This window comes from Typopeltis vanoorti, chromosome 10 (genome assembly GCF_054136105.1).
Source record: "Typopeltis vanoorti isolate ZY-2024b chromosome 10, IOZ_Tvanoo_1.0, whole genome shotgun sequence".
Classification (NCBI taxonomy): domain Eukaryota; kingdom Metazoa; phylum Arthropoda; class Arachnida; order Uropygi; family Thelyphonidae; genus Typopeltis; species Typopeltis vanoorti.
The window spans coordinates 19103577-19129182 of record NC_143558.1 but is presented as its reverse complement, the minus strand read 5'-3'; the positions used below and the strand labels follow the sequence as shown (position 1 = coordinate 19129182).

At 36.3% G+C, this 25606-nt stretch overlaps 1 protein-coding gene across 4 annotated transcripts in view; it reads right to left on the bottom strand.

Annotated features, from left to right (window-relative positions):
- Nucleotides 1-13355: 13355 nt before the first annotated feature.
- LOC150102203 (tRNA (32-2'-O)-methyltransferase regulator THADA-like) overlaps nt 13356-25606 on the bottom strand; it is a 424395-nt gene continuing 412144 nt past the window's right edge. For 3 of the 4 annotated variants that reach the window (XM_090399010.1, XM_090399012.1, XM_090399011.1), the window contains one exon: nt 13356-13675. In XM_090399010.1, the coding sequence (XP_090255136.1) occupies nt 13458-13675 (218 nt within the window). In that variant the 3' untranslated portion in view covers nt 13356-13457. The remainder of the gene's footprint in view (nt 13676-25606) is intronic. The other variant, XR_016548929.1, reaches the window with a different exon arrangement.

Here is a 25606-nt window from a genome sequence, read left to right as displayed (position 1 = left end):
CGGGCAGCAGCAACTAATAAGTCAAAAAGCTTGAGAATATTAAAGTATTCCTGGCGAGATTATTCTAAATGAAGAATGCTACTTTAACTCATTCTTTACAGGTTTGTTCTTAGTGTCATTCTGTTCTTTTCTCTTAGCAGAAGGGTCTTTGGACATCCTGCTGTTGGATATTAAAAAAAAAGCCCTCAGGTTTTACAGCTCGATTGCTGTGGTAAAAGTTATTATAATGCGTGTGGATAAGCTTTTACGTTATTGGGATACATTTTAATTTTAAACCTTTCAAAACATTGACTCTCGGAGTCGTTCAAGTCTCTGCTTTTATTTTTATACAATTTATTATTATTATTTTAAAGGTGGCAGTCACGAGTTAATTTCAGTCCTGTTTATTCGCTTGGTACAGGAAGTCGTAGCGACGAGTATCGCTGTGATAATAGTAGTATAGAGATAAATGGAATTAGTATGACAAATTCCAATTAATTATTTTTTAATAATATCACCATGACTAGGTTTGATTATATTTGCAATTTCTTTCGGTCAGTGCTGTTATGGCCCATCACAAGAAACCGTAACAATTCAAATTGTTAACTTCTCTATATAATATTTCCGTAGAATTTTAAAATATATAAATAAAAATCGATGGCATGTATGATTTATGTCATATAAATGTAGAAATAAATGTGCCGTATTATAAATGTAATCGAATTTAATGAGAGCAAGAAAATAATTAAAAATAATATAGGCTTTAAGTATATCATATTTCATTAAATGACGGGTTATTTTAGTTGAATGCGTCTATTGAAAGCTAGGTAATGCCCAAGTAATATTTCGAACGGTTCTGATTATTCAAGTGAAGTGTTTCATGATTTGTAGCACAACTACGTTGAGAGAGAGAGAATGAATATAACTTAATATATATATATCAATTAAAACAGTGTTTAAGAAATCTCTTAAGCAGTTTGCATAAGTGTATTAGGTTTTTCCAGTTTAATATATATATATATATATATATATATATATATATATATATATATATATATTAAAACAGAAATTATGTTATATAACACATTATATTATATTAAACAAAGTTTATTTCTGTTTAGCACCTGTCTTTTACTCAGCTGCAACTAAGTGATGGAGTCAGTCACTCCTAGATGTTTAAATTAAGGTATATTATTAATGTTGTTCTCTGAAGGTGGACAGATGAAAGGGAAATTATTAGATTTGAAATGTCACTAGCACTTTCATGCTTTTTTTAGGGGGGGGGGGGACATGAAAATTTTCCATATTCAAAAGACCAGAATTTCAATTTTAACATATGTAACAAAAGTTCAACCTCTAAGGAAATAATACATAAAACTTGTCCATATATGTGCTTTCTTTTAATGCATGTTCCCAACAACTTAAAGCATGACTATTTTAAATTATTTATTTATTTTATTTTTAGTATTGCTCAGTAAATTTGGAAAACTATATGAATTTGATGAACAAAAGAACTTGTATATGCCTGATGGATTGCACTTGAATGGTTCTGAAGTTAAAGGCTTGGAGAAAGTGTTACTCAGTGAGAGTTTAAAAGTGCAAATCCAGGGAAACTAGAGAAATTAGGGGGAAGCAATCAAACGTGTCTTGCCAGATCTGGGACAAATGAGTACGAGTGCAGGAATGACTGAGGTAACAGTCACCTCTGGGCTAGATGAGTATGAGCATAGGAATAATTGTGAAGAGCTGAGTACAGTTTTTCAGGTTTTGATTCTGAATGGGCAGGTAATGACATGCCTGAAGTATCAGAAATAAAAGAGGAGCTTCTGGCATTAGTCAGCTCGACTTGGCCAAAATTACTGGCATCAATGAGACCTGGTTGTCAGAGAATGATGCAGTTAGTGGGACAGAATGTAACAGATACTGTATTTTCAGAGAAGAAAAAGGAAATAGGGCAGGAGGAGGGGTATTATTAATGATGGTTAGAACTTCAACCAACAAAAATAAGGAAGATTGTAGATCTGAGGGAAATGGTTCATTTGAAGTGTGAGATAGAGGCCAATAGGACAAAATATATTATTGGTTGCTGTTGTAGACTTGAAGGTCCAGAAGAGGATGTGGATGACATGCATCAGCAGATTAGCACAACTGGTGCAGGCCAAGCACCTATGGGGATATAGAGTGAAAGGAGGAAAGGGCACATTTCAAAATGGAAATGGAATTTATACAGTTGCTAAGGGATAATTACCTGAAACAGCATATGTGATATTGTGAACAAGAGGTTTGAGAACTATAGTTGCAACTCTATCTCCAATCAGGGAACGTGACCATGCAGTTTTGTCCTGGGAAGTCGCTCAACGTGCAATTTTCAGTCAAGAAAGAGTGTATATGGAACTACAAAGCATGCAATTATGACAAACTTAGGGGGGCAACTTGGAGCAGTGCCATGACATAAGAAGTTACATGGAATGTAGCTTCTTATGTCATGGCACCACTTCCCATGGAACACATTAGTGCATGGGAAGCAGCCAGGAATTGTTTGAGTGAGGCAGTATCAGACTGCATATCCATGGTCTGGAGGATAAACAGAATAGGGATATGCAGTCTGATATTAGCCTTCATCACCATACTTATTACCCTTCTTGCTCATGCTCACGACTAATATAAAGCTTAAGCAAGAAGGGTAATAAGTATGGTGATGAAGGCTAAATCAGATTTTGAGAGAAAATTAACTAAGGAGGCCAAAGTAAATCCAAAAGAGTTTTTTAGCTACATAGCAAGTAAGAGAAAGAATGGATATGGAAAGATAACTCAGTCCTAATGGTAGGAAAGTGACAGAAGCAGAAGAAATAGTTCAGTTACTAAGCGATCACGTTGAAAGGGTATATTATCTAGGTGGTGACTTTGTAGTTACTGGTGTGAGAATTAAGGTAGTACTGCAGGTACTCAGTATACTGAAAAATATCAATGTGAATGCTGCAGTGGGGCCTGGACAGTATGTCTTGTGTGCTATGAGAATATGCAAGTGAACTGGCAATGATTCCAACAAAGTTGTTTAATCTAAGTGTCAGCTTTGGCAAGGCTCCAAGAGAGTGGAAAGTTCCATTACATCACATAAAGGTGGCTCCAAGACAGAAGTTGCAAATTACAGACCAATCAGTATCTCTGAAATGGTGGTTAAAATATTGGAAAAGCTAGTTTAAAAATAAAATTTAGGAATGGATGGATAGGAATATGATACTCTATAGGGACAGTATGGCTTTGTAAAAGGTAGGTCCTTCCTCAGTAATTTATTCACATTTTATAATAAGCTGACAGCAGAATTGTATAAAGGAAATAGCTATTACATACTATATACTGCTGGACTTTGCAAAGGCATTTGACAGAATACCACATTGAAAACTATCACAGAAATTGGAGCAAATGCAAGTGGATTGGTGGTGGCATGAATAAGGGAGTGGCTGATAGACAGACATCAGAGGGTGCTGGATGGTGGAGTGGAATCAAGGCAAATGAGGGTAACTAGTAGAGTGCCCAAGTGCTCTGTACTAGGACCACTACTCTTTATTTTGTATTTTGTACAATGATATAGTGGAAGATTTCAGTGAGGGGATATTCGGTTGTTTTTGATGATGATGCAAAACTGAGGAGGGCGGTAGTTGATAAAGGTGATATAGATATCTTGCAGCATGCCTTACAAAAATTGGCAGTGTGGGCAAAGAACAATGTTTATCAATATAATGTTGTAAAATGTAAGGTAATGCACTTTAGGATGAAAGGGTTACATATTTTGTATCATGTTGATGATACTAGATTACAAGAAATCGATGAGGCTAAAGATCTGTGACTAAGCTCGTGATGTGTGAAATGTTCCCTATTAGGATAGGGAACATTTCACATATCACATTGAAGGTGTGTGGATTGCACAGTTTAGCTGACATGTGAAGGAGTGGGGGACATGATAGAAACTTATAAATTATTAAAGGGATTCTATAAAATCAATACTACAAAAGAAATTTTTCAATACATGGGAAGCTGGGAGAAAACTAAGGAAGCAGGGGTCACACTTGGAAGTTTTCTAAGAGCATGGTTAGCAAATTTGTACAGACTAGGTTCTTTACTTGGAGAGTGGTGAATCGAGTGAAATGGGTTGAGAAAGATGGTTGTGAGCACCCCAACAGTGCTCACAACCATCTTTTAAGTTTAAGGAAATGTATGATAAGTATTGCATTCATTTTACACAAATTATGGACTCTACAACCATGTTATAAATAATTATTTTAATTTCCCAACGTTTCAACCTTCATATTAAGGTCACTGTCTGGAGTATACACACATATATACAGAGACAAGCTAAATTACATTTCACGTAGTATGCTGAAGAGACAATGATTTGATCAACAGTTATTCTACTGGCCTGACATCTAATGAAAATAATTTTTTTTTTTTTTTTACAATAAATAAATGAAATAAAATAATATAAATTAACTACATCAAAGCTATATTCTATTTAAGACAACATCAGAGAAACATTCTTTCATATAGATAGTTTTGTTACAGTAAAATGATGTCCTAATTTAACATGACAATTGTTATATTAGATTTAGGAACCTGGATTACCTATGGTCCTATTTATAATTAACTCATAGGGAGAAAGGTTAGGTGGGTAGAATATGTGCCTTCCATATGCTTGGGTTTTTTAGACCATCATTATTGTTAAAATTAGGGTGAGTGATAAGAATCTCACAGGCCTCCTTAAATTTATGTTCATACCATGTTTTCGTGTGATATAAACAGGTGCTTTACCAGTCAATTCTATGTAAAGTGTTTAGGGCATGATCAGAAAAACCAGCTTGACCATAGTTATTATATTTAATGTGTCGTTTATGTTCCTTTTTTTTCTGATAGGAATTGTGCATCCTGTTTCCCCTATATAGGGCAAATTACAGGTGCAATGAATAAGGTATACTCCAGGGTGGACCAGCAGATGGAGTGGATCTTTGGGAATCACTTCTTTAATTGCAGGAGGTTTAAAGGTGGCTTTAAGATTGTATTCTGTTTATTTTGTCTGATATCACTTTAATATATGGAATGGTTACATTTTTATTGTAGTCTTGTTTAGTTTTGTTTTTAAGTGAGGTCTTGTACAGAATTTTGTTGATAGTATTTTGGCTGTAACCATTTTTTACGAAGGTATTGCTGATAACTTTTAATTCATGTTTAAGTGCTTGTTCATTGGAGCAAATCTTCAAAGCCCCGTTTTTTTAGTGTATTAATGATCCCTAGTTTTTGTGTAAATATTGGCCAGTATGTGTTGGTTTCTGGTAAAAAAAAAAGAGAATAATAATAATTTTTTAAATTTATATTTTATATTTTCACTAGAGGTCAGGCCAGTAGAATAACTGTTGATTAAATCATTGTCTCTTCAGCATACTATGTGAAATGTAATTTAGCTTGTCTGTATACATATGTGTATGCTCCAGATGATGACCATGATCTGAAAGTGTTATGTAATAATAATAATAATATGAAGGTTGAAATGTCGGGAAATTAAAATAATTATTTATAACACGGTTGTAGAGTCCATAATTTGTGTAAAATGAATGCTTATCACTGTGTAACACTAAAGGAAAGAATAAGTATTGTGTTAATGGATAGTGTGGGTCTCCTCATGCGACAAGTCTTTTGACTCCATGGAGTACTTGTATAAATACTAATACTACTAATTTTAATACTTTGCACAAAATTATTGTTATCCATAGTGACTTATAACCTCACTGTACTTCACATAACTTTTTAAGTGGTGACCTATACTGAAAATGACGGACCTATACCCAGATGAAGAGTTGGAACAATTTTATGAAGACATCCAAACTACAGTCTCTAGTGCTAAGACAGATGATATTATTATAATGGTGGGCAACCAAAATGCAAAAGTGGGCTCAGAAAAAATTCATTTTTCATGGGAAACCAAGGGCTTGAAACCAGAAATGAAAGAGGTGAAAGATTAATTCAATTCTGTGGAATCAATGACCTAATAATTGCCAACACACTATTTAAACATCCTCCCAGAAGACTACATATGTTACCGCTAAAGCTCGAAAGCTGTTAATGTGCATATTACCTAGCTAATCTGCAGATTAACTGATTTGCTCCGTTAACGTGCGGAATCAAGAGTTTTCTGCATTTTACCTAGGTAATGTGCACATTAACGGTTTCCGTATCGTTAAAGTTCAAAAGTTTGTTTCTCTCATTTCCTTTCCCTAGTCCTTCTCCCTCCACTTTTAGTTTGGTTTTTTAATAAGTAAACATAATTTTATCATATGTTTTGCAAATTCATTTCCTTAATTGTAATAATATTTTAAACCGTTTGATTCTTTGTATTATAGTTTTTTAATTGATTGATGATTAATTCTATCAACTAATTTGTTGATTGTCTGATTGTATTAACTTGATTCTTTAGATATCGAAAAATAAATAAATAACATTATGTTAATTTAAGCGTACAGAAGTTGCTGTTTTCCAGCAAAGATCTTATTTTCACATTAACGAGTGCCTAGTAGGTAATGTGCAAATTATCTAGGTAATTTGAGAAATGAAACAATTTTCCGCACATTAACGGATCACCCTAGTTAATCTGCACAATACCTAGATAATCTGTAGAATAACTGATTTCTGCACTTTAGTGGTAACATATACATGGAAAAGCCCTGGGGCCATCTATAGAAACCAAATTGACTATATAATAATAAGCAAAAGATTCCAAAATGCAATAACACAAACAAAAACATATCCTGGAGCAGACATAGGATCGGACCACAACCCAGTGATTGCAAAAATCAAAATAAAACTTAAGACACCAAACCAACCATTCATAAGAGAAACTTATAATTCAGATTCACTTAACAACCAAGTTAAAGACTGCTTTATAAAAGAATTCACAAAATCCCTTAACATGTCTGACACCACAACTCACACCAAAAATAGACAACTGATGGATGAAATTAACATGAACTGCAAACATTCAAGAATAGCATCAACAAAGCAGCCAAAAATACACTCCCATAATTAAAAAGGAAAGGGAATAAACCTTGGGAATGGAAAAATATTAAAGTTGATGAAACAAAGAAAAAAGTAGAACAAACCTGAATATAAAAGCATGAATAAAGAAATAAAAAAGAATGGAGGAAAACCAAAGAGGAATGGATTAAGAATAAATGCACAAACATAGAAAACACAGAAGCAGAGAAATGTATGAAAAGATCAGAGAAATGACAAGACAAATACAGTGAATCATGCAAGTACCATTAGAGACTCAAGAGACCATATTCTAATGGATAAAAAAGAAATCATGGAAAGATGGATTGAATACACAAGGAAATTATATGAGCAACAAAAAAATAATATTCCCAAACAGACTGATTTAGAAGGATCACCCATTTTACTTTGTGAAGTTGAAAACGCCATCAGAAAACTAAAACCATATAAAGTTGCAGGAATAGATAATATCCTGGCAGAATGGTTGAGGGCTCTCGATGAAGTAGGATTGAAATTCTAACAAATTTATGCAAAAAGCTACACGATGTGAAGAGTTCAGGACAATTAGCCTCATCAGTCAAGTATCAAAAGTCCTCCTATATGTTATTCTTGAAAGAAATAAAAAATGCACAAAGTGGCTTCAAGGAAAATGTAGGTACAAGAGAAGGTATTTTCAACATCAGAACCATCAAAGAAAGATATCTAGAAAAATAAAAAGATGAATACCTCTGCTTCATAGATTACAAAAAGGCATTCGGCAATGTTCAACATGGGCAATTAATTGAAATCCTTTCAAAAATAGGCATGGATGGAAAAGATATTAGGCTAATAATTAATCTTTACTGGGAACAGACTGCATCTTTGAGAATAAATAGAGAGACCTCAGAAGAATTCCCAGTTCAGAAAGGTGTGAGACAAGGCTGTGTCTTGTCTCCGATTCTCTTTAACCTGTACACAGAAGAAATATTTAATAAAATTAGTAACTTCAAAGGAATCACTGTAGGGGGCAGAAATATTAATAACCTATGCAGATGACACTGTTCTTCTAGCTGAAAACAAATATGACCTCAAGACTCTTATAGAGGAAACCCTCAAGTACAGCGAACAGTATGGCCTCAGTTTCAACTTTAAAAAGACAAAAATAATGATAATTTCAAGAGAAAAGGAAATACCAAAAATATGCATCAATATAAAAGAAAATAAATCAGAACAGGTGCAAACATACACATACCTCGGACACTTGATCACAGAAAAAGGCAGGATAGAAGATGAAATTAGAAAAAGGATTGAAATTGCAAGGTCAGCTTTTAACAATATGAAAAATCTACTGACATCTAGAGAATTAAATCTGAAAACAAGACTAAGAATCTCCAAATGTTACATATGGCCCAAATTATTATACGCAGCAGAGACATGGACACTCTCCAGTCTGAGTGTTAAAAAACTGGAGGCCTTGAAATGTGGATGCTGTGAAGAATTATGAGGATATCATGGAAAGACAAATGAAGAGATACTACAGATGGTAGGCATAAACAGGAGCCTGATAAAAGAAATTAAAAAGAGAAAAGTCAGCTATTTTGGACATATTCTGAGACATAACTGCCTACAAAGGGTACTTCTCAAAGGAACTGTTGAGGGAAAGAGAAGGAGAGGAAGACAAAGACTGGAGTGGATGAAAAATATAGAAGATTGGACCATCTCTCATATGAGGAATGCAGCAATGGTGGAGACACATGGTAGTCGATCTCCTGGAGGGAAAAGACACCTGACAGGATACTGAAAATGACCATTTAGGATTATATTTTTGTATGGGAAATGAGGCTTATTGTTCTAAAATCCTTGCAGTTCACTGCATTACTTTTCTTTGGTATAGGTATAAATATTAAGGTCATAAAATCTTTTGGTAATTCTCCTTTGTTATAAATTAAATTTATTATTTTGGTTATTTCTTCAGTTCCTTTCTTCTGAAGTTGTTTCAGGAATTTTGCAGGTATTTCATCTGTTCCTTCTGCCTTTCCACATTTCAGTTCTTTAATGGCCATTTCTACTTCTGTCTTCAAAATCTCTGGGCCTAGATCATCTTCATTTACCTATATCTTCTAATGGCAACTCATTTGGTCTATTTTCTTTGTCATATAGATCTTCAATGTATTCTTTACATCTCATTAGGATTTTATCTTCTTCGGTTATGATTTTCCCATTCTTATTTTCTATGCCTCTAGCCCGAATTCTATTTCTCTTGCGATTCATGCTTCTTGCTTTTTCATACAAAAGATTCTACCTTCCCACTCTCTCATAATTTTCCATTTCTTCACATTGTTTTTTAAGCCAATTTTCTCTATTTTTTCTGCATCGCTTATGAATTTGTCATTCAGGGTTTTATATTGTATTTTCCCTTCTGGAGTGTCTTTATTTTTCCATTTTCTTCTTTCTTCCATTGGAGAAATTATCTCATTAGTTATCCAAGGTTTTTTTATTTTATATATATATAAATCAGCTAATGCCTTTTATTTCCCTATATGGGGTAGGCAAGGCTTTTAGCCCTATCTAACCTTTGGAGACTGAGGGGGGGGGGGGCAGTTCAGTCTCCACTGGTAGCCAATCCGAGATAGCTGGGCAAAAAGTACCACTAATTAGACATTGCATTAGTGAAGAGATGCAACTGACATGTGCTTGAGTTTACAGAATGAAAAACCTACTTGCCTGTGCCAGAGGTCAACTAACTTGGGAACTGTTCGAAAAAAGGCTTAGTAAAGTTCCTCTAGTTGGCGACTAAAGCAGAAGTTGTGACATTCTTCCTTTGGGAAGTCTAGTGCCATTGATGGCACATGCCACTTTCACTGAAGTACACAGCAGGTGTTTTATATATATATATATATATATATATAAAATGCTGATGAAGAGGAGAGCCATGGACAAACAAAACTGTCTGTCCATGGCTCTCCTTTCTCATGCCACTCCTGCAAATCTGATGATATCATCAATCCACTGTGATTTAGATTAGCGTTGTGGTCATTTTTCCTTTCATGGAATCCAATCCAGTACTTCTTTTGTCCATCGCTGATCTTGTCCTCGAGCAATATGCCCAGCCCTTCAGAAGTTTCACTCTTCCCATGATGTCGGAGACTTGCTTTCTTATCCACATATTCTTCTTTTTGTGATATTAAACATACTTCAAGCACATATGTGTTTATGATTATTAACTGACTTAAACACCGAGATAAAATATAAGAGATTTAATAAGATTTCACTACTAGTTTCATCAGAAATGCTGACTTCGTCAGGTGAATACAGTACCATGGAGAAAACAACATCTTAAAAATATATTGTACTTCAGACAAACACAGAGTTTAGAACAAGTAGTAGTTGTGTTTGAAATTGAATCTGATCGTTAGTTCTGGTGTGAAGCGTAAAATACAACCTTCTTCAGTTCCAGGAGTATACAAAATCATTTGCAGTTGCAGCAAACCATATTATGGCCAGACAGAAAAGTCCATCTCTCTCTACCTAGAAGAACATCAATGTGACATTTCTATAACAGAGTCCGTGCTAGTGCCCCATCCAGCCACGTTTTATTCTCGGCCAATACCAATTTTGAAGGACAACATCAAATAGACTGGAACTTAACTTCAAACATCCATAAATGCTCTGATGAATTAAAAGGATGTATCTTGGAATCCAAAGAAATAGCTCTCGACCCTACCCATCTAAACAGCAATCTCAGTTACAGCCTACCAGATTCACATAGCGCTGTAATCCAGTTTTGGCGTACTCATGATATCATTCACACGCACAGTGCTTCACACCAGAACTAATGCTTGGACTCAATTTCAAATACAAATACTCCTTGTTCTAAGCTCTGTGTTTGTCTAAAGTACAACGTATTTTTAAGATGTTGTTTTCTCCATGTTACTGTATTCACTTGACGATGTTGGCATTTCCAATGAAATTAGTAGTGAAACCTTATTAAATCTCTTATATTTTTTCCCGGTGGTTAAGTCAGTTAATAATTATAAACGTGTCATTAAATTGAGTCAATTACTCTGTAAATAAATAAATATATATATTACAAAATTATTCCCCACTGGATTTTTTATAAAACTTTCTGGGCTGGTTGATCCTGTTCTCTCCTCCCCCTCCCTCCTGCCCTATCTCACTATCAACAAGAGCTCTGTATTTTTAACTTCAAACATCCATAAATGCTCCGATGAATTAGAAAGACGTATCTTGGAATCCAAAGAAATAGCTCTCGACCCTGTCCAAGCTTGATATTCCTTTTAAGTAATTCACCTCTGTCAAAAAGAAGAGCAAAATGCAAGTTTACATATTTATGAATCAATATGGATAAAACAGATTATCAGCCTATATGCTTAACAAATCCTTTGTGCAAAAACCATGGCTTCATAATACTTTATTTAAATAAATCTGTTGGGAAGAAATTGTCAAAGATTTGGAAGAATGTCTTTATTCAAAAAACAAAATAAAGCTGTCCTGATAATACTTACAGAGTGCTGTCAGGGCAAATATTCAAGTAACATTAGAAAATGTTACTTGAATATTTTGTACTCTTACTCATTTCTGCATTGTGTGCTTCTGTGATCACATTATGAATATCCTAACCTTTGAGAGAACCTAAAAAACTAGAGGTGAAGTAGAGTAATAAAAAGTATTTGTTTTTTTTTTAATTGTTGTGATGTGATAAGCCATTACTCAAAGTAATTCTTTATGTGAATTAAACAAATAAATTAATTGACTTGTGCTGTCCTGCTGTGTTAAAATTTGGAATTCTTGTGACTGAGATATGAGCATTTCAAATTTGGATTCTAAAGGCAAAAAATATTAATTTTTTTTCCAATTTTATGTTGTGTATGAAGTGTGAAAATTTAATTCTTGGAATGGCTGCGTAGTGTTGCCATGTGGTGATTTGGTTGGGGTCACGTGAGTAATTGTCTCTGTACATATTTTAACTAATGCGTGCATAAGCCTCAAGCCGATAGAACCATTTGCTAATTGGCTGTTGTGCAAAAACAATAGAGATCTGCTTGTAAACTTTGGTGTAAAAATGTGTGATCGAAATTTGGAGCTGCATGTTAACATCAAAATCAGCAAAACTGCTACTGAAATTTTGGAGCTGTTGAAAGTGGCATATGGTGTGGATGCTCTGAAAAAGTCAAGTGTCTTTGAGTGGCATAAGAGATTCAGAGGTCGGCAAGATGTGAATGATGATCCCAGAAGTGGGAACCAAAAAACAAAAATGGCAGATGCAAATGTGAATAGAGTGCAAGATTTGGTATGGTCTGACAGACGATTAAGTGTTTGATTAATAGTTGATGAATTGCTAATGAATTGAGAAACAGTCAGGGTAATTTTAACTGGAGAATTGGGTATGTGAAAGATTTCTGCAAAGTTTGTGCCTCGATCTTGATGGATGAACAGAAGCAGCGATGGCTTCAAGTTGTGACTGATCTTTCTGCAAATAAGCACGTTTCCAAGAGTAATTACGGGTGACAGAACCTGGGGCTTCCAGTACAATTCCGAAACAAAATGCCAGAGCATGCAGTTGAAAACCCCCGAGTTCGGCACATCCGGAAAAAAAAGCACTCATGTTTACAGTTCAAGACCATGCTGGTGTGTTTCTTTGATCTTGAGGGGATATTCCACTATGAATTCATTGAACAAGGACAAATGGCCAACTAATAATGTTTTTTAGAGGTGCTGAAAAGCCTTTGTTCAGAGAAAAAGACCTGAATTATGGCCTGAGAAGTAGATCATCCATCATGACAATGTGCATCGTGAGAGAGTTTCTGGCCAAAAAATTGATTACCGAATTAGGTTGTCATGCTTATTCACTCAACTTAGCTCCCTGTGATTTCTGGCTGTTTCCAAAATTAAAGACTGCACTAAAAGGAGAAAAATTTTCTGATATCGCTGATATCCAGCATAATGTGATAAAGGAATTCAAGAGTATTCCAGAAAAAAGTGTTCCAGGCTTGTTTCCAGAAATGAGAACACTTTCTAAACCAGTGTATAAATGCACAAGGGGACTACTTCAAAGGTGACAGTAGCCACTAATGTATAGTTCTGAATGTAGATTTTTTTACAGGTGCATTTTGAGAATTAAATTGTCACACCTCGTATATCTGCCAGATTCTTTGTATGAAAGCATCTGAAATTATTCTGAATACCAATGTAATATGACATTTACATGTCAATGCCGGCATTGTCTTCATCACTGCTATAAGCTATTGTGAATGTCCTTACAATTTTAACAATGTGACTCTTAAAATTTATTTAAGGAGACACATATTTAAGTTATTTAATTAAAAAAGACAGTAGTGTCTAAATATATATATGCATTTATTTACACAATCTTTTTATAAATGTAAAAATAAACTTATATTATTACAAACTTGAAGTACTTTTGATGTTATAAAACTAAACTACCAGATGTCCCATTCAATCCAGTCAAGAATTTCAGACCCAAACCACAATTTCTTCACAGCAATATAGTCCCGATTGACTTCATGAAATATATTTGTAAACAGAACTCCTTCAGGAATCAATCTAAAACATTTAAGGAGAACCTTCACCTGAGCCAGCAATAATGACACTGCTTGAAATATTTTTGGGTGACAGGTCATTTTTAAATGCATGATGCCTAACAATAATGACAAAAAAAAAATGTGTTAATGTGTATTGCATAGAGAATAGCAGTATAAAAGTATGCAATTTTGAGTATAAAAATAAAGGTCTCAATTTATTTAGTTAAATATGGTTCTCTATTATCTGTATCACTTAAGTTATTCTTACTTAGAAGTTTCATGAAGGGTGAAAAATATAGCATTACATGTCAACAGTGGTAATTATTTATGCCCAAGTGTACAAGGATATTACCATTAAGAACCAATTCATAAATGAGTATAGTTTAATGTTTTATGAAAACTGGAAGGGAAGGATGGTACAAGATGTACGTTTAATTAAAAGATAATAAAAAATTGCATAGAAGAAAGGTAAATACAGGCAATCCCCAACTTATGTAACTTTTATGTTCTGCAAACTTCATGTAACTTAAATTTTACGTAAGTTAGATTTAATTCAACTTTGCCTGTTAATCACACCCTATTGCTTACATGTTTATAGTATGTGCATGCTGTATTGTAGCACTTCCCAAACTGTGGGCCGCAGCCCCCTTGGGGGCCGTACGTTTTGTTGAGGGGACCCATGAAATAATGAAAACAAATTTAAAATGTTTTAAGACTAAGTAGATTTTTTTAATCTTAAAAGAAACGTATTTAATTTTTATTATTTCTTTTTTGTTCTTTTTCATATTTTAATGGAAAAAAATCACACATTGGTGTTGTTTCACAAATTTTGCTTCTTGCGTATTTTGGCATTTAATGAATATTAGTAAATATATGCTTATTCATATAAGTTTCATTTCAAAGGTATTGATAAGAAACACAAAATCTTGAATATAAATACAATAAATATAATAACGTCTATATTACGATGTTTTTTTTTCCGATGGGGGCACCGTGAAAAAAACGTGAAATATTTAAATTTTTCCATACGGGGCCTTGGCATCCATAAGTTTGAGAAGCACTGCTGTAGTGTGTTAACATGTTTTAAAGATTATCACAGAATTCACTCACAAACTGGATTTCCATGTGCAATTATTAATTCAAATAATATATCATATAATTCAAATAAAATAGCAGTATGAGAAAATATAAATATTTTTAAAAAGTGTTTAATTTGGCCATTTGACCTTTCTTTAGAAATTATCAAGAGATGACTGAACAGCGACCCCTTTCTACTTTTCATAAATCTCAATAACAGGCTAACACGTCTCAGTTTCTCTTTGAATTTTTAAGACCTGTGAGGCATTAGGATCCATGCAAATACTAAAATAAATAAATGAATAGCATGAAAACACTAAAAGTATGCAGCACTCAAACATTACAAATATAGCACAGCTGTGTTGAAAGCAAGACTGAGGAAAGTGCACATACATGCACCACATGGACTGTCTGTCTTGCTAAAGACCACCATTAGACTGGCAGGTGAATGTGAAAATTTGAATAATTCACCACTTTTCTAGCCCTTTCATGATAATTTATAAAAGTCCAAATTTACATGCTGACCTGACTGGCCAAGTGCGCATCTGCTCTCCAGCCAAAAGGCTGCCGGTTCAAATCCTGCTGTGGGCATGGATGTTTGTAATTGTCTGTGTTTAAACTAGTGGTAGTTGGCAGTAGATGGCGTTGGTGTAGTTGCAGTCATTTGGTGGATTGAGTGGTGGAGATAGTTGTAGAGTGGGTGCCCCTCCCTCAATGAGTCTCTGGACTCCCTGGAGGTGTCAAATAATAAATAAAGTAGTAAAGTAGTAGAAAAAGTACATAAGTCAGGAATTGCCTATATACATAAATTTACTTATGTTAACTAAAAACAGTAAAATATGCAAATAAAAAGTAATAAAATCATTTAATAAAAATCAGAAAACACAAACTGCATTATTATTAATAATTTATCATTTTTATTTTTAAAATCTGTTTCATTTATTTAATACATATTTTAAGCTGTTCTATTAATAGCTATCCCACTTACCTGAAACAACTTTCATTTTGATATCTTGCTAAAAATTTGTAAATGTGTCAGTCATTATCATATTTGCTATTATCTATGACATGCTATGGTAGTGAATTAAAAGTAAACATTTAATGAATCCAGTCATATAGGTTTTCACTTTATAATTGTTTTTGGATCTGTGTGGGTTCTAGTTTGGAGGATAGATCCAAAAAATATTGATTGGGTAACGGAAAATAGGTGGGAGCCCAAGTGAGAATTATGTGCCATTTCAGTTGTTGATATCAAGCAGTTGCTACTGCTTCTAAACCATACATAACTAAACCACTCGCCTCAAACTTTTCTTTCAGTTCTCTTATTTTTTATTATTATTCAAGCATCTTGCATCTCTGTGGAGTCACGGAATCACTGCAAGAGGCCCATACCAACCATTAATAAATCATCATCATCATAATACTACCCATCATACTGCTCCTTATCAGATATAAATTTTGTTTGTATCTATCATATAAAACTCCCTTAGTAACTTAGCAAGAAATGTGGGAATAGGATAGAAACATGTGTCTAACATATTTCATTGTTCCTAAAGTCCTAATGGTGCCCTCTTGCGGGCTAATTTGGTAGTCTTGGCAGTTGGGCTGAAGTTCTCATAATGAAAGTCTCCCAAATTTGGGGCAGTTTGATGCACCCAAATTTGTTGAGGTTAGGAACGTTTTTTAGAGCTGCTGAAGATTCTTTGAATAATCTTTCGTATTTAAACTTGCTGCGATGAATTATTTTTGTTTTCTTCCAACGAATTTTATGGTGGGTATCTAAGGCATGGTCTGCCAGCCCAGAGCGGCTGTACTGGTGAAACCGGATGTAGTCTTGGTGTTCTGAAATCCTGATATTTGTTGTTCTGCCTGTTTGGCCAAAGTAGGACAATTTGCAGCTGCAAGGGACCTGGTATACACCAGGTAGGTCTAGGGGAAGTGGTTGGTCTTTGGTAGAGCGGATAAGGGATGCCAACTTTTTATATGGTCTGTAACAGGAAGTAAGGTCATATTTTTTGAGGATATTGGTTATTTTCTCAGAGGTGCCCTGGATGTAGGGGATGGTGATAGACTTGGTGTAATCTTTATTGTGGAGGGGGGGAGGGGAGTTGTGGTTTACAGGTTTTAGTATATTTTTTGGATTTTTTGGGGGTTATAGCCATTGGCTAAGAAAGTGTTGAGGATGTGGTTTAGTTCAATAGTCAGGGCCTTGTCATCTGAGCAGATTAATTTTGCCCTGTTATATAGTGTTTTTATCACCCCATATTGTTGTGAGGGAGGGGGGATTGCTGGTGAATGTATCTGCCAGTGTGGGTGGGTTTTCTGTAAACAGAGAAAACCAAAGATCCATCAAGCTGGCGGGTGATTAAAGTGTCTAGGAAGGGGAGGGTGTTGTTTTCCTCTTTTTCTAAGGTGAACTGGACTCTGGGATGTTGGTTGTTTAAGTGTGCTAGGAAGGAGTGGAGTGTGTCTGAGCCATGTGGCCAAATAGCAAACACATCATCCATATAACGAAGCCAAATAGTGGGTTTTTGTGGGGCGGAGTTTAAGGCTTTCTCTTCAAATGTCTCCATAAAGAAATTAGCCAAGGGTGGGGAAAGTGGTGAACCCATGGCTGTCCCCTCTATCTGTTTGTAGAACTTTCCTTGCCAAACGAAATAGCCTGAGTTCATTGTGAACTGAAATAGGGCTGAGATATCGGGAGGAAACTTGGCTTGGATGAGCTCAAGGGTTTCTTTGAGTGGGACATTAGTGAATAGGGAGGAGACGTCAAAACTGACCATTATGTCAGTGTGTTGGAGTGTGAGGTTTTCTATACTGGCTTTAAAGTGGGCTGAGTTTTTTTATGTGTGATGATGTGTTGCCAGTGTAGTGTGTGAGCGTTTTGGCTAAATGTTTGGCTAATTTACATGTAGGGGAATCAATGCCATCCACTATGGGACGCAATGGCACATTATGTTTATGTATTTTTGGGAGTCCATATAATCGGGGGGGGGGTCTAGAGTTATAAGGTTTAAGTTTGTTGGTGACTTCCACAGGCCAAGAAGTGACTTTCTTAAGGAGTCTGTGGATAGTTCTAATCTGAGAGCTGGTCGGATTATATTCAATGGGGAGGTAAGTATTATCGTCTAGTACTAAAGAATTTAGCTTACCTTTGTAGTCTTTTTGATTGAGTACCACAGTGGCGCTTCCCTTATCAGCTTTGGTGATTACTATTTTTTTTGTTGTTTTTCAATTCTTGTAGGGCTGTATATTCGTTTTTGGATAAGTTGGATTTTGGAGGTTTGGCTTTAGTGAGAACACCGACTACATTCAGTCTTACGTTGTTGGTGATATGGTTAGGCAGGTTGCGAATTCCACGCTCTATTTGGATCATGATTTCTTCAGCAGGTATCCGTTTAGGAGCTAGGGCGAAATTGTGACCACGTGAAAGTGCTGTGAGTGCTTCAGGCTTTAAAACTGCCAACGAGAGGTTGACTACAGTGTTGAGTGGTGGCTGAGGTATGGAAGTAGAAGTCTTTGTCAGGTTTTCGTATTTTTTCACGTGCCGACTACATATTTTTTCGAATTCCTTTCTTGCCGATGCGCATGAGATGTCATGAAGTGTAGACATGAAGTATAAGCTTTCTTCCTCATTTGCTTTGTGTTAGTTCCTGAGTGCACATACCATATCTTTATGTTCCTGAAGATGGCAATGTGACATTGCCGAAATATAGAAGTTATTCATTAAAGTTATCTTTAATTAATATACTTTATATGCGTTGTTAATTCCGTAAACTAATTACCAGTTATGTCTAACCAACATATAAGTCTTGCTACTAGAATCATATTTCATTGTTTATCAGCCAAGTTTTGTAATTACACAAACTTTCAGTTTATCCTTATAGGAAATATTTCACAGACCTATCACCATCTTAGTTATCTGCACCTGAATCTTCACTATTTCCTCATCTTCCACAAAACTTGTTTGCTGAGGACAAGGAAATAGAAGAGAAGCAACCCAGTCTGAATACCGCAGTCCAATGCAGTCAAATCACAGTTTTATAAAAAGGGATAATAGCTCCCTCATCCCAATTGTCCTAGAGCTTGTGGACAATTGGGAGGAGGGAGCACATGATAAGTTGTACTATTTTTGTCCACTTTTGCAACACATACCTTGAACTTCCACATGCACACAAATCCTAATTTCATAAATTTCTTGTAGTGTCACAGTGAACTGGAGCTATTATCCTTTGCTCACAATATTAGCCTATTCAAATTATCCTGTAGGGTAATTTGAATAGACTGATATTATGGCATCTTTACTACTATCCTCCCAGTATAGTGTAATTAAAACAAGTAGATAATTCTGCCAAATCATCACCAATATCATATTGGAGGCTTAATGGATTTTTTTACAACACTCAAAAAGGATTAAAATAGAATTTAATACTTCCTATATTTTGTCCTAGTCACTAGGACATCTACGGGGATTACAAAAACAACTAATGTAACTAATGTTTTTGTAATCCCTGTAGATGTCCTAGTGACTAGGATGAAATATAGGAAGTATTAATTTCTATTTTAATCCTTTTTGAGTGTTGTAAAAAATCTATTAAGCCTCCAACATGATGTCCTCACAGCACTTAAGCCTCTACACACATCACCAATATCATTAATGTGCAAATTACATGACAATGATCTAAGTAGAGAATCAAGTGGCATATGTATACCATTGGTCACCTGCTCTCTTTTTGAGTTTGCTTCACCATATACTACTGTTTGTTTATCAGCCATCTTCTTATGTATGGTACCAGTTCATCAATCCCCATTTGCTCAAATTCACACAAAGTCTAGTTATGTTGTGAAGCAGTAATTTCCTCTATACAATATATAAAGTTTATTGTATTACACAGTGCGAGTCAACTAGTAAGGTATGGCAGACCCTTCATAGTCTTCAACCCATTCTTGAATTCTGGCTTTAACAAACATTTCCAATATCTTAATCATCAGTCTTGAGATACCGACTGATCTAAAATTTGCTACCCATGTCTTAGCATCTCATTTATATAATGGAACTATCTGGGAATTAATGGAACTAACTTCCCACTTCTTGAAATGCCCTGTGTACAGAGAGCTATCCCAAATATTCATATGCTTTTATTTTTTTATGTACCTGTCACATCAGAGATCTCTTATCTAATTTTTCTTTTCTTACCATCCTGTTCACCCCTCTTGCTTGTTCTGTGTACAGTTGGTGAGATTGCTAATCATATTCATCTTTATAATCCCTCTGTTTATGAATGCTATTATATACTTGATTCTCACTTGATTTATACTTCTGACTGGGAATGAAATTTAATGCTTCTTTGCTTTAAACATCCCTATGACCAGTTCTCGTTGCTGCTATTGTCTTTCTTTTGCAGTTTTTTCTACCATGAATTGCTCTTCAAGCTTTTTCCTGAGTTTGTCACAATCACCTGCTCTGTTATTCCATATATATATATATATATATATATATATACTTTTTTAAATGAAAATTCCAAATGCATATCCCAGCTAAAAACCTTATAATCACTCTTCCCAGCGGTTTTAAGGAATTATCTCTCAGTAGCTGCATGATGATATTTCTTGTTTCCACTCTGTTTCCATCATTATTCTTCCATATAATTACTTAATCTGTGTTCATGCAGTTAATTTGCCAATGCATGAGCTACATCCTCCTTTGCATCCCTAAGCTTACTCCAGTAACTAGTTATATATTTGTTATGTTTGTCTCTATCTCACATCAGATGGCATCAAATGCATTAGCTCCCACAACTCTGTTCCTGCTAAACATCCATTGTTGATTGGAAATCTCTGGTTCATATTTCCTCTAGCTTTAATCAATATTTATACAGTTCTTTTATTCTTGTCTTGTCAGATGTCATTTCCTTCCAGGAGGTTGACTACCATGAGCTTCCGCCATGTATGGTTTTGTGCTTCTCTTTTGTATTCTTCATAGAACAAAAAGGTCCAGTCCTTAATATTTCTCATCCAATCTGTTCTTCGTCTTCCTCTTCTTCTTTTTCCTTGTATCATTCCTTCTAGAAGTGTTTTTTATAGGGATTCATGCCTTAGTATGTGACCAAGGTAGGTGGTTTTTCTTTTCTTAATGGTTTTCAACAGATTCCTATCTTCTCCAATCATCTCGAATATTTCTAAATTAATTTTTTTGACAGTCCATGGGGCTCTAAGAATTCTTCTGAGGATCCACATCTCAAAGGCTTTTAGTTTATTTTTGCAATATTTTGATATTGTCCAAGTTTCTGCTCCATATAGCAGTGTTGACCATACATAGCATTTGGACAACATAATTCTTGTTTTTGTGTGAATTTCCCTTGAGGTCGGAATGTTTTTCATGCTAATGAAGGTTGAGCTAGCAATTTCTATTCTTCTTAATATTTCCTTATCACACTTTCCATTCTCTGTAATTAGTTGATCCAAATATATATAACTCTCTACTTGATCTAAAGTATTTCCTCTGATCTTAATATTTATATTGGGTATTTCCCTTTTTCTCTTGTTGCCAGCATGGCTTTAGTTTTTTTGAAGTTGAAATTAAGTCCATATTTTTCACTTAGCTTTAGCATCTCTTCTAGTAGCTGGTAATTAGTTTACGGAATTAACAACTCATATAAAGTATATTAATTAAAGGTAACTTTAATAGCAGTTGGAGGAAATAAGTACATTAGATATATCGATATCCGACTTTGTTGCTCCAGGAACGGGGAATGAATGTAGGAAGACAAGTAGTATGATAGGAGAGAATGAGAAAATAATAGTTGATAGTGTGGAAGGTGTGAGTGACTGTGGAAGTTTAGGAGATGGTTTTGTTTGGGAGAATGAATTTAGATTAAGAGTGACTGGCCTGCAGAGGGAGATAGATGAGTTGAAAGAGGAGGTGGAATGTCTTGTGAATGAGAGCAGAAGTATGAAAGATAAGATTAGGAGAATGGAAGAGATAAATGCAAGGCGAATCAGAGTAGGAGAGAGAGAGAATTTAGGGAGTATGAATGAGAGGTATGGAGGTGCTAGAAGAGGAGAGAATGGAAACAGTAGAAGAGAGGGATGAGAGAGAGGTATGGGAATGCTAGCAGACGAGAGGATGGAAACAGTAGGAGAGACGGAATGAGAGAGAGATATGGAAGTGCTAGAAGAGGAGAGAATGGAAACGGTAGGAGAGATGGAATGAGAGAGAGGTATGGGAATGCTAGAAGATGAGCGGATGGAAACAGTAGTAGGAGAGACAGAATGAGAGAGGGATATGGAAGTGCTAGAAGTGGAGAAAATGGAAACAGTAGGAGAGAGGGAATGAGAGAGATGTATGGGAGTGCTAGAAGAGGAGAGAATGGAAACAGTAGAAGAGAGAGGTATGGGAATGAAAGAAGAGGAGAGAATGGAAACAATAGGAGCGAGGGAATGGTAAGAGGTATAATGTATGGCGACTCAATGATCTGTGGTGTTCAAGATAGGATGCGTGAGGAGTGTTTGCCAGGAGGAACAATAGAAAGGGTGGCTATGGCAATTAAGAGAGGTGAAAGGGTGGATGAGATGATTGTGATGGGTAGGAACGAATGACTTGAGTGGTAATGTAAGTCGGGCAGCGAGAGATATGAGATTTTTGCTTGAGACTGTACGGAAGAAGACAGAGAGAGGAAAAATAGTGTGCGTGTTGCCTAGGTATGATAATGATGAGCTGAGCAGAAGAGCGGTGATATTGAATGGTATAATAGCGAGAATATGTGACAAGAGAGGACTGGTATATGTGGATGCTTGGAGTGCGTTTGAGGAAAGAGAGGAATTGTATGCGAGAGACCGTTTACATTTGAATGAGGAAGGATGTAGGCATCTGGAGAGATTGCTGTTCTGAACGAATCAGTGTGTCCCAGGGAGGATGATAGCAGGGGTGGCCTCTTGTGGGAATGGATACTTGGGAGAAGGGAGACAATGTCAGGTAACACCGAGCCCAGTGGAGTCTAGAAGGGATAATGCTGGGTATAGAAATAATGGCATTTATATGCTTTATACTAATGGCAGGAGTATCCGGAATAAGGGAGAGGAATTGGTGGCGCAGATAGCATCAGCCTGGCCAAAAATTATTGCGATCACTGAGACGTGGTTGACAGATGGGGATATAACAACAGGAATAGAAGTCGCTGGGTATAGCATTTTTCGTCAGGATAGGAGGGGAAAGCGTGGTGGTGGGGTACTGCTTATGATAAGTGATGACCTATGTCCTCTAAGAGTGGAGAATTTGGAAGAAAGTGAGACAAATGATTTTGAGAGCGTATGGTGTGAGGTAGAGGTAGGCAAGACAGGATATTTAGTGGGGTGTTGCTACAGACCCAGGAGCACAGAGGATGGGGACCAGGAGATGTTTAGACAGCTAAGTTTGGCAAGTGCAAGAAGAATGATTGTTATGGGAGATTTTAACTTCAGTAGTATAAATTGGAGAGAGGAAGATGCATGTAGCAATAGGGGAATGGAATTTCTAGAATTCTTGAGGGACAAATGTCTTAGGCAACATGTAACAGAGGGAACAAGAGGTTCAAAAGTTTTGGATTTGGTTATAGCATCAGAAGAGTTGATAATAAGTGAGTTGACGTCTCTCCCACCAGTTGGAGAGAGTGACCATATGGTGTTGACTTGGAAAATGAATAGACATGCAGGAGTATCAAAGAGACGGGAACTTATGTGGAATTATAAGGCAGGTGATTATAATAGTCTTAGACGTCAACTTCGGGAAGTTACATGGAGGGAGGAATTGAAAGGCCGGGATATCACCAGTGCGTGGGAAATTGTGAAAGAATATTTGTTATCAGCAATGGTAAGTTGTATACCACGAGTGAAAAAGAGGACGCAATTTGGAGTAAAGTGGATGACAAACAATATTAAACAGGAATTGCATGCGAAAAAGAGGCTATGGAAGAGATATAAGGAGACAGGTGAAGAGATGCATGAGGAATATAAGGCACAGGCCAGAAGAGTGACTAGTGTGGTAAGGAAAGCGAAACTGGAATATGAGAGGAGATTGGCCCTAAGATCCAAAGAAAATCCTAGGGAATTTTTTAGCTATGTGGCCAGTAGGAGGAGAAATGACTGTGAAAGAATGATATTGTGGGATAAAAATGGGAATAGAGTGACTGATGTAGAGGACATAGTGGAATTGTTCAATGAACACTTTATTGGAGTATTTCATCCTAGAGGAGTCAGTTTTAATGCTAGAGGGATAGGACCGGTTCGAGGTCTGGAGGTACAGGAGGAGAGTGTGTTTCAGATACCGAGTACTCTGGATGTCAGTAAAGCTGTGGGACTGGATGGTATTTCACCACGAGTTTTGAGAGAATGTGCTAGGGAATTGACATTCCCTTTAACGTGGCTTTTCAATGAAAGTCTGGCTTTGGCAAAGGTGCCCAGGGAATGGAAGGAAGGTAAGATAGTGCCATTGCATAAGGGTGATAACAGACTGGAAGTGTCTAATTATAGGCCAGTCTGTGTGTCATCAGTAGTTGTTAAGATCTTGGAGAAAGTAGTGAGGGACCGTATACAGCACTGGGCAGATGAGGGTAATGTTATCCGTGAGAATCAACATGGAATTGTGAAAGGACGCTCTTGTTTTAGCAATATGCTAGCCTTTTATAATAAAGTTACAAGAACATTAGATGAGGGAAAGGCATATACTGCAATTTTCTTAGACTTGGCGAAGGCATTTGACAGGGTGCCACATGATAAGCTGATATTTAAGTTGCAGCACATGGGTCTGGATGTCAGATTGGTCAACTGGATTCAGGATTGGCTGTCTGATAGGTATCAGAGAGTTGTGTATGGTGGAGCAGTTTCCAGGAGGCAGAGGGTTACAAGTGGGGTCCCACAGGGCTCAGTACTAGGACCTATATTGTTTAACCTTTATATCAATGACATAGCCAGTGGATTGCAGGGGGATATTCAGTTGTTTGCGGATGATGCAAAGCTGGGAAGGATTATTAGTAATAGTGCAGATGTGGTAGCCCTGCAAGAGGATTTGAATAAGCTAGATAGATGGGCAAATGAATGGGGGTGTCAGTTTAATGCAGCAAAATGTAAGGTCTTGAGGTTTGGGAAACATCGATGGGATGCTGCATACTCTGTGGGAGGAGTTATACTGGAGGAAGTAGGGGAGACAAGAGATCTGGGGGTTGATGATTGATAGAAACCTGAAGTTTAGGGGACATATTGCAAAGGTGGTGAAGGTAACACAGAGGATTGCTGCTATTATGAGAAGGACACTGACCTGCAGAGATAAGAGGGTTATCATTCCATTGTATAAGTCTCTGATCAGACCACACTTGGACTATTGTTCTCCGATTTGGTCCCCAGGATTTGAAAGGGATAAATTAACTGTGGAAAGGATACAAAGACGGATGACAAAGATGGTTTCAGGACTGTACAAGGATAGTTATGAGGATCGGCTGAGAGAATGTGGACTGTAGAGTTTGGTGGATAGAAGAAGGAGAGCTGATATGATTGAGACTTTTAAACTGTTGAGAGGTGGTTATAGGGTTGACACTGGGGAGTTCTTTCGCTTGGTTGATCAGCGGGAAGGAGTGATGACAAGAGGCCATCCCTGGAAGTTATGAAAGGAAACGGTGAGCAAGAGGGTAAGGAGTGGTTTCTTTGTGTGGAGGGTGGTTGAGCCGTGGAATGCATTGCCCGGTGGAGTGGTGGGAGCGAGAACGGTCAGTGAGTTAAAGAGTGGTATGATAGACTTGGTGTTTCTCAGGGGGGGGGGACCTCCCCTCGATGAGTCTTGACAGACTTTATGTCTTAGGAAGGATCTCCCTCGTAGAGTCTTTTGACTCCTTGGAGGCCTGAATGATGATAATAATAATAATATTAATAATAATAATATATTTCGGCAACGTCACATTGCCATCTTCAGGAACATAAAGATATGGTATGTGCACACAGGC